The sequence below is a fragment of the Prunus mume genome, linkage group LG6 (genome assembly GCF_029339155.1).
Source record: "Prunus mume cultivar Tortuosa linkage group LG6, ASM2933915v1, whole genome shotgun sequence".
In the NCBI taxonomy this organism is placed as follows: Eukaryota; Viridiplantae; Streptophyta; class Magnoliopsida; order Rosales; family Rosaceae; genus Prunus; species Prunus mume.
This window is the reverse complement of record NC_142703.1, coordinates 7996269-8006860: the sequence shown is the minus strand read 5'-3', so window position 1 is coordinate 8006860 and position 10592 is coordinate 7996269. Positions and strand designations below refer to the sequence as shown.

The 10592-nt window shown below is 36.8% G+C and overlaps 1 protein-coding gene across 3 annotated transcripts; it reads right to left on the bottom strand.

Moving 5' to 3' along the window:
- Positions 1-1531: 1531 nt before the first annotated feature.
- SCC3 (sister-chromatid cohesion protein 3) lies at positions 1532-10388 on the bottom strand. Of its 3 annotated transcripts, none has more exons than XM_008236746.3 (22): positions 10158-10388; positions 9877-10066; positions 9197-9309; positions 8845-8937; positions 8472-8635; positions 8141-8377; positions 7877-8021; positions 7597-7775; positions 7355-7500; positions 7120-7247; positions 6651-6824; positions 6042-6203; positions 5756-5956; positions 5541-5678; positions 5247-5444; positions 4980-5124; positions 4604-4710; positions 4259-4396; positions 3205-3470; positions 2977-3101; positions 2083-2390; positions 1532-1788 (listed from the first exon to the last, which is right to left on the bottom strand). In XM_008236746.3, the coding sequence occupies exons 1-21, from the start codon at positions 10206-10208 to the stop codon at positions 2137-2139; spliced, it is 3354 nt and encodes a 1117-aa protein (XP_008234968.3). In that variant the 5' UTR covers positions 10209-10388; the 3' UTR covers positions 1532-1788; positions 2083-2136. The 3 variants fall into 3 exon arrangements, with proteins under 3 accessions (XP_008234968.3, XP_016650860.2, XP_016650859.2); XM_016795374.2 differs by having other exon boundaries at positions 2986-3101; XM_016795373.2 differs by having other exon boundaries at positions 9877-10063.
- Between the last annotated feature and the right edge of the window lie 204 nt (positions 10389-10592).

The following is a 10592-nucleotide window of genomic DNA, read 5'->3' as shown; positions in this document are numbered from 1 at the left end:
TCTGTTTAAATTCTCTTATAAACAATTCTTTATACACATGAAATATATTAATCGTAATCAATGATCTAATGGTTACTTTCTTATAACATCTGTAACTAAGTAAGAACTTACTTTTATAAATATAACTTGCATAAGCATAAGAGATTTTAGCAGTTAGATCACTTGAGGGGCAATGAACAATTACATTCTCACATGCGCAAATTATCTGCATGGAATAATTTTCAATCGCCTAATAACATCTCTAAAGACAGATTTATTTTCATACGATAGTTAATGTTATGGTAGAATAAGCAATGAAATAGATGATTTGGCTTAATTAATGATAAATATAGAAGAGTACAAAATGACTTTTTTGGAATGCAAATAATTTTATTTATAAAAAAAACAAATATGATTCGATTTTAAAACGGAATTGTGCACTTTCTTCTTATTTTTTCCTCAATGCATATGATTTGGGAATTTTGATGAACTCAAGAATTATTATGAGAAATTACTCATTCCATGAGGTTCCCTGCGCCCCTCATTCGCCGGATTGTATGACCAGGGTTATTGGGACTTGGAATGGGACAATATACGCTGGAAGGAGGAAGAACAAGAAAGATTTTGAGGGTGGCTCTGATGAGGAGCTAGAGAGGCCGCTTTCCAAGTATGAGAGGAGGCAAAAGACGCTGAAGAAGGAAGCTCTAGTGTACCTGTTGGGTAGCAAGAATCCGGAGAATGCTGTGGCTGTGATGGAGGAATTGGTAGCAAGGAAGAAATTGCTGAAATGTGTTTCGAATATGGATTCGGAGGAGCTCGGATTGTTGCTGATGTTTTTGCAGAAGCACTCGACCTTGGACTGTTGATGGGGTTGACAAAGAAGGTTCTTGAGATGAGGGCTGAAGACATTAGAGCTTCTGACGATTTGAAGGGTCATATTAGAAAGGTCTGTTGAGGAGGAAATACAAATACAACAATCATTGCAAGAGATACAGGGTATAATTTCTCCTTTGTTGAGGATCACGGGAAGATGATGAAACTTGATTGCTTCATGGTTACGTTTTTACTTATCACCTGCCCGAGGTTTCTTCTTATCATGGCAAGACAGCATCTGCAATTTTGTTTCTTTGGAATCTTCTCTGTATGTTTGTTTTTTTAATGTTGTTGCAAGCAGTCTCAGTTTTACTGACAATAAATGTTGGCTCATGTTAAGTAGTCTTACACCCTTGATATGTTTCCATTTACGTAGGATTCCATATCACCATCTGGGATGGTCTTGTTAGTAGTAGGTAACAGGCCGTGTAATTCTTGAGCTTTTAATTTTTCTTCTATTTATTTTAATTAATTGTGAACCCTATAATTTAAATAATAAAATTTATACAAATTATGTTCAAGAACTTGCTCATCCTCCAAATCATCCATCCCTCTGCCAATTTTCTCTACTGTTATCAACTAACATGATGCAAGCACGATGGTGTAGCATTACTACGCTCAAAAAGTCACTTAGTACATCATAATAGGTAAACTACAGCTGATTATGTTAAAATATTAATTTCCAAACAAAAAAGACTGAAACTATAATACTACAAGGCTTAATTAATCTCAATTATACACAAATTGGATTGGATCTCCAATCCCAACAGTTAGAGGCAACACGAAAACAATAGACATTAACTGGAGTTGAAATTCTTGTATCTTCACCCAAGGCCTAGGTGGATCAAAGTCATTAGATATACAATGTGTTACCAACGAGCTATATATATACCTTGTAATGTACAATATGCAGGTTGCAGTTCTAGTTCCAGGATGCTGCACAGGAAACAAAAAGAAAACCATCAATCAGCCACCTACATATAACCAGTAAAATCAGTGTAACAAAAATCAACTTACTCGAAAACTAAATCATTCATATCTCCAAATAGGGCATACAATTGGAACAGAAATCTAAAAGATATATAGATCTATTGGGGGACATTTCTGTGATAAGAAGCAATTGCTTTTCAATTTAGTATACGACCAGAAATTGTTCTTTGTAAACAAACCATAAGGGAAACGCAAGTGTGTCAATCTGTCACACCAGGCACATATCCCATAATTCCATACCTGACATCCTTGAAGCAGCTAAATTATCTTAAGCTCTTTTAAAATCTCATGTCCTCATCTGGCCTTCGTTTCCTCTCTTGTCACTCTCAATGACCTCAACTTGGATGATGACCTAATTGAATGTATTAAAGGAGCATCTTCATCGTCATCCTCATCTTGCTTGTTTTCTTCATCTTGAGCATTTTCATGGTCAGATGCGCTTATTGAATCATCTTCTTCACTTGAACTGTGCTCATCAAAAAGTCCCTTTCCTCGACGCCTTTTGCGTGGACGACCCCTGCGCTTTATAGAGGTCCCATCTTTTTCATCTGCGATTATCCAGTGTTCAGATTAAACACAATAGGATGTGGTACTTGCAAAGACTAAAAGGTGCTTAATCAGTGACATAATTAACACCACATAATAAATGCAAAAGGAAAGTCTTCCAAGGATGGGCAAAAGAGAGTATATTCAATTGCATACAACAGATGGCTCCAGATGCTTAACCAAGAACCAGGAATGCATCCACAATCATGTTATGCCCTATGTTTGGCATGTTTGAGCAGTTAACTCTCTATGTTACCTCGATTGATGTGGAAACTTTGGTTTTAGAATAACTGCAGGGTTATACAGATTTTAAAAAAGCCTGTAAACCTACTGCTCAGTCGACCTTCCATAACTGTCTTAACATCATGCTGCAGAACTCATTAGAGTGCATTTTTGGGGAAGGAGACAAGGATGGACAGGCAAGTAGAAGAAAGAACAGTGAGGAATAAAAGGAGGTTTTAGTTGAGCATCTTTAACACAGTAGGAAGGCATTTGAAACTACAGGGACATACAATGATAAAATGAAATAACCTCAATCAGTTGACAACATAGAGGAAAGCGAAAAAGACTAGTTCTGTTTAGTGATACCTTGGATACCTTCATTCTTTGCATATTTCTCAAGCAAGCTATCAACAAATGTGTGATAGGGGCGCCAGCCACTAGGATCTTCATCTGTATTTATATTATCCGTTCTGCTCTGGACATCCTTCACACTACTTGCAAAAAAAGAGTTATAAGGATTAAACTAGAAGATGGTGAAAATATAAGCTGGGAAAACTTCTAAAGAGGATAAAATTATATAAGAAAAAGTCTTACATGTCCAGGATATCAGGTGTTGGCAGTTTGGATACAAAATGGAGCACAGCACCTTCCAGAAAAGATAACTGCTTTGGAGCATCTAGAAAAGCATATTCAATGCCATTGTTAACAATTTTTAAAATGTCTGATCTGTGCTTGTTCCTGGCGGCACCTACAAACATTCCAGAAAGCCGAGCAGCCAGTTCTTTACATTCTTGAAAACGCTTGCTTGCTGAAGATTCATCATCACTTCCAGAAAGTTCAACCATATACCGCTGGTAGGCCTAGTCCAATAAATAAAATAAAAAACAAGACATTTTTTATAAAACTAATAGGACAGAAAAAGTAAAGACTACGCTTTTCTAGCATAATTAAGTATAGACCCATATCCCCATCTACAAGTGCATTTTTACACAAGCGGCTTCTGGTAATTGCCTAAAAAAGTTCTTAAAATTGCAATAAGAACCTGAACTCTTTTTCCCTTATCATAAATTTAAGAGCTTCAGAAAAATGAGTTCCAACAACAGAAGTACGGCCAAGTTGGTAAATGCAATATGATATATTCATCAAGATATTTTCTGTTTCCTTTTCATTAGATTCCATAGAAAACAGTTTTGGCAAATAGTTTCACAAGTTTTTTTTTGGGTCAAAAGTGGAAAATAGTTTCACAAGTTTTTTTTTTTGGTCAAAAGTGGAAAAAGTTTCACAAGTTAGAAAATAGTTTTTGCAGAAAACTTTTCCACAAGACATATGAGGATGCTCTAGTTTTCTTTTCATTAGGAAATGTTTTCTTTCAAATAAGCTAGAGAAAAGTAAGAAGAAACTTTCCAACACTTGGGTTGAGTTGAAGCCAGTTAAAATAAGCAGAGCCATGTGAATGTTGACTATCACCTCAGTACAGAGATGCAACAAAATAGCAAACCAAGGCTCATTTTTATTCAGAACTAATATCAGAAAGCCTTTTTTTATTATCAGCACACAAGTATCAGCAAATTTAACCAACTGTAATAATTCCAAACCCCCCACCACCACCAGGAACAACTAAGAACTCAACAATATTCATGAGTCATACCTTTTTTTGTGATTCGAAGAAAAGTTTGGGAAGATCATCATCTTTCTTCTTCAGAAAAGTAATCAGATTCTTAACAATCTCTGCTACAGTTGTTCCATGCATCACAAATCTAGAGATAATCTCCGGACCAAGATACTCCTACATTAGGCATCAATTTTAGGTAACCTACAAAAACTTGATATATAAAATCAAGCATGCATGAATCCATTTTCGGACTCCTACATGCTTAATCATAAGCAACTAAATGCTAGGATAACAAAGCACAACCTGCCAGACTACACATGATTCTAATCTAAGAGGGTGAAATTTACCATTCAGTATATATACAACACATGCTAACTTCACCTTAGAAACTTTATCATTAGCAACCAACTTTGCAGCAGCAATCATCACTGCATCTCTGTTTGCCTCCTCAATATACTCTTTGTTCGCATCATCATCTTCTGCCTCATCTGTGAAAAAGAAATTGGAAAGTAGATTTATACAGGAAGATGAGTACACAAATATATTTTCTTTCCCAGAGAAAGTAATCTTGATGCATAATTGACCTTTGAGTACATAACCAAAAGTTAAGCTCAACATGTGCATCACTTAAGTTATTAGATTACAAGTCTTTTTTTTATGGGCCTGAGATTACAAGTCCAATTATATACGGAAAAAGAAACGGAAATTAAAATTTTACTTTTAGCTCCAGAGATGAAAGTAAGAACAAATTACTTACCTGAAATACTGAGCTGTCGTACACAAAGGTTCCAGAACTTTTGAAGAATGGACGCATCTGGATAATATCCCAACCTTTCCAGCTTTGTTGAAGAAAAATTTGTCTTTCTGAACAGAAACCACAATTCTGCTTGCAGTATACAAACCTTGGGTATAGCAAATATTTCATTAGACTAGAATTCGAATTTCCATAAACATTCAATCCAATCCAAATTATTTCACTAGTGTGATTTTGTTGAAATACCACAAATCGAAGCAAAATGCTTACCCTACAAGCTAGCAGATTACCACGAGTACCCTCCAAGTCAGGAGGGCTGTTAAGAAAGTACTCTAGTTGCTCTGACAAGGATTTGCGTTTTGCTAATATAGAAGACAACGATGCTTCAGAGACAGTCTCACTATTTATGATTGAATGCAGAGACCACTCCAAATGCAAAGACATGTTGAGAAGCAGAAAACTGACAACCTGAAATGAGCATGAGCAGCAGCAAAATAATGAGTAACTGCAAGAAAATCTGAAAAGCAGTGGAGTTCTATTCTTATGCAACCACATTTAACACACCTCATCGTCCCTGTTTGTATAACTCTGAATAGTCGAGACAAAATTTTCATACAAGCTTTCATCAGGCACAGCTCTTGACAATTGAAGCTCATACAACCTTTTCAAATTTACAAGAAGAGGATAATCATCACCACCATCCTGCAGTTCCAGATCACATTAATTTTTTATCATCGGACAGTTGGCAAGGACGAAAAGAGTATATGGTTGAAATATACCGCCACTTCTTTCATTGCAGATTTAAGCTTGGCAATAAGCTCATCCTGGAGTTCCTTTGATGTATTACGGGCAAAATCTTTTAGCTCCCCTTGACTCTCTGTGGAACAAAGGTTGACAGCATTTACGCAAGATCTCAGAGCCTCCCTCTCACCATGTTTAAAAAATGCCTCTTTGATAAGTTGAAGGACACTTTTGAAATTCTGAAAGCATAAAAGCACTTGCTGTCAGACTAAGTTGTAAAGAAATATCATAAAACAAGCAAGGACAACACAAGCAGTTACCCACCTGCTCCTGCCTCTTCAGGGAATAAAGCTCAAGATTCATATGCACAATAATTTCAATCAGTGATGGTACTTTTGCCTTGTCAGCCATGAACTTACGTAGAAGTAATGGGTAGTTCTTCATCATGGCAAGAGTTATATCTCGTCTGTTGTGTTCAAATACTTCCTGACATACTCAAGAGAAGGAATTTAGAATCCAAACCTCTTTTGTATATTTCAGTCAAACCAACATAAATCAAAATAACGACTTATAGCTGGTAAAGGCACAAACAGGGCAGTAAACTTCAAGGAAAGCATGTTAAATATTGATTGAAATAAAATATGCTCCAATATATGCTTTGGCCAACTTGGACAAAGACCAACCAATACAAAGATAACACAACATGCAGAGTAAGTCTGCTCTGGATTACAACGGGAGCAGAGTCAGCAGACATATAAGGGCAACAGCAACTGAACAATCCAAGAACCAAATTTAAAAGCACCAAAGTACATTACGCTTACCCAATCAAGTAAAAAACACCTTATGAGCTAACAAAGGAACAATAATTACATTGTAATTGAAATGGTGCTTTAGAAAACAAAGGAGCAAAAGATAAAAGTGAAATTTACGCACTTTTTGAGCTTTACTGTAGTATGGCTTCCGATTATCAGTGGGAGGAACAATCCTCTCTCCTACAGCCTTTTTGACAGATGCACAAAGAAGTCGTACCAAGTTTGTTGCATCCTCATCAGTAAGCTCAATCAAAGGATTCTCATCCAAGAGCATGGAGATAATACACTTCCAGTCCTGCAAACAGAATACGAACCACCAGCATAAGAAACAATAAAAGTAAACAGAAGGTTGACAATGAGGGTTCTCTTAATACTATTATATATTATGAAAATACCATAATGATGTCCATTGGAAAATAAATTTAAAGTAGCTTCTCCGAAGGAAAACTAAGCCTTTTTTTTTGGTGGTGGTGGTGGTGGGGGGTTGGGGGTGTGGTTGAAGAAGTAACTATCAATAAAAGGTTTATAAGGCATACATTTAAAGTATTATAACTTATGAAAGGATGAAACGATCAGAGTTAACACTAAACCTTCATCGCCTTCATGTACTCCCAAACATCATCAATGACATAGACGCTTAGAATCGGATCTGCAGAGAACTCTCTTAGAATTTGCAACATTCTGCCAAGATGGACCTCAGAAGAATTGTTGCCATCACCTGGAAAGAATACAGTGATGAACACAAGTATTCGTTTTGGGAAAAATAATTTGGTTGATAGAATCATAAAATCCACAAAAAGCAATAGAGTTCCAAAAGAGTGAAACCTTTTGCACCAGATTGGGAGCTATTGAACTTTTGAGAAATCAAGTGTTCATACACTAAGGCTCCTATAGCATGCCTGATCTCTGCTGGATCATCAATAAGCAAATCATATAAAGGACCTAAGTCATCATCTGGTAGAAGCTGATGTCTGCAGCATACAAAATGCTTAATTCAATGAGATTTCAAACATATAGTGAACAGGGAATTATTAATTTATTAACAAGTTCCCAAAACGAGCAGTCACCTTAGAAGCTGTTTAACAAGGCCAATGGCACATACAGCCACAGAAGTGTCGATGTCATCAGCAAGATCAATCATCCGACTAGAAAATCTTTCAGTGAATAGACCAAGAGTTGGCACATTATCATCAACCTCATAAAGATTTTGCAACGCAAGAACAGAAGCTTTTCTTACACCAGCACTCTTAGAAGCAGTGAAAGAGGAAAAGAAATGAGGTTTTTCTAGCACATAAGAAGAAGTATAAAGGAAATTAGTTTATGACTTATCCATAATTTTAAACTTACTTTATCATTCAATGTCCATCCAAGATACTTCAAGTACAAATCCTGCAAGAACATTGATGGATAGGAAAAAATCCACACCCCTAGTGACTCTATGCAAGACATCCGAATATTTGGATCAATGTCTCGATAGCGATGCACAAATAACCTACAATGATAGCTTAGACTGTAATAAAGAACTACAGGATTATCATAAACCAGGAATTCTATCAAATCAGATCACTCATCTTTGCTTCTTACTAATAATACTAAGTCAGAATATCCTACCCTTGAAATATCTTGCGCATCATCTGCTCTAATATAGTTATGTTGTCATGAGTCGTTGAGAACCTCTTGTTCAGTGATTCCACACGAGGCCCCTCAGTTCGTTTCTTTTTTTCAGCATCTAATTGTCTACGAGTAGTTTCTCGCTGAGCACCAAGTGTGTTAGCAACAGTTATAAATGATGTGACAAGTTGGAGACCCACCAAAGTAGCAGCCTGACGATAAACTCTTGGAGGAGTGCTGCTTAACACAAAACCAGGAAATTTATCACAGAGCTTAGTTAATAGATAAACTTAGCCTTAACAGTAGGAACTTCAAAAAATTTAGCACTGACCATGACAAAGCAATAATATAGTCCATGCACTTCTCGAACAAAATCTGATCAACCAATGGCCCATGTTGACATTCACGGACCAAATTATCCCAGAACAATTGAAGATTATCTTTGAAGTTCTTAAACTCCTTCTTTTTTGAACTTTGGTAATCTTCAACGTTACCCTAGGAGCTCAAAGGAGTGAAGGAAAATTTTTGGGCAAAAGAATGTTGATGTATGACCAGTTGATAGCTTAGATCATTTGGTTTTCCAGTGGGAACTGAAAGATAGCATAAAAAAGTGAAATACAAGTAAAAGGAAGATGGCATATGACAAAACCCTGAACCAGGGAAAAACCATAAAGATAACATAATAATGAAGAGATGCAGGATACATTTCTAGCAAGCTCGACCAGAGCAACCACGACATCATCAACATCAGTCTCGTCCAGCAACTCTCCTTCGATATGATACTTGGCGCCACATGCCTGCACATATATAAGTCTCATCATACTCGAGCTACATTTGTTAGTTAACCCTGTACTTGCAAAATCAGTCATTTTAAGTATTTTGATTTGAGGAAAAGAAATGTCCGATTCAGATGGGGAAACCCAACCCATTTCACTCTTTTATAATATCCTTTAGATCTGTCTTTAGCCTTCAACTATTAGCTGGAATTTTGAAATTCTGTTACTTTTGCTTAATTTATTCTGTTTGAGAAGCCTCTTAAAATATCTTCCAGATTACCTCAAATAGCATCATCAAGAGTTCAACCATAGCAGGTTTTGGATCCTTTTCATATCGCTCGACCCAGAGCTTGACTGCTTGAGGAATAAGTTTTCCGTTGCCCTTGATGACCTCTGCAGAAGATGAGACACCAAGGTGAATTTAATTGTGTACATGTGTATACTAAATCCCCACATAGTGTATATTCGAACTTAGGAGTCACGGAGTAAAAATTCTTCAAAAATTAAAGGTCGATTCAGTTCACAAGAATTCTGGTCATGGAAAAAAGAGAATAGAAAGTTTTATGTCATGGTCGTGTCCCAACAGTAATATTACCATGCAACAACATCCTACATGATTTTCTTTTTTTCGCCAAAGCACTATTCTACATGATTACTTAGCGGGGATTGTATGAACCAGGAAATCATGTATCAATTTAGTGGGTAATTTAGCAAATGGGTCATTGATCGTCATGGATGTAGAAGGTCCCTTAAGAATTTAGTTGCAAAAACCCATCTCGTTCATTCAAAATTTCTTCACTCATTAAATGAAACAACCAGTTAAACTATTTAACTAAATGCAAGCTGCAAGTAACAGGTAATTTAGCAAAGAATTCATGGTGTTTCTTATGGCAGAGATATATATACATATATATATATATAATATCAACATATATATAATTGCTGTGGGAGATGAAGTACCAATCAAGGTGAGAGTGGCGAGTTTTTGTGGCGCGGCGGAAGTGCCAGCGGCGGCAGGTCGACCTCGTTTAGCTTTAGGACGAGTCTCTTCGAAGTCATCGGGTGAGCTCTCGCGGTCCGCCTGGTCACTCCCAGCGCTGGTCCTCTCATGGTTCTCAGTGCTATGAGTCTGAGCCCTGGTCCTCTTCTGCTACTCATCAGCAACACACCGAATCAGGTCAAAGATATATCTAATTTCACCAAATGGAGAGAAAGAAAGAGAGAAGAGAAATGAAACTCACGCGGAGGACAGTCGATGGTTCAGTGGCTGTGGCTGAGGCTGGCTCCTCCATGGCCCACTGGTTCTGCGACCACAAGATTTGCCCTAACTTAATTTAGAGTTAGAGAGTGAGAGGGAGGGAGAGAGTGAAGGAGGGAGGGAGAGCGAGAGAGAGGGAGAGGGAGAAATCTCCCGCCTGTGAAATGGAATTTTTAGTAAGATCTGAGAGAGTCAATAATACTTCACAGATAACACACAATTTCTATGTTCGCCAATGTTTATGATGGAGCGCGTATTACAGTTTTACTTTCTTTTTTCTTTTCTTTTTTTCATTTACTCCTTCGGCTATATTAATAAAAATTGTAACAAATAGTAAATGATTCTATATACATAAATAATAAATTATTAGTAAATGAAAGTTTTTTCATGAAAATATTGTCTGCAAATTTTTTTCTAA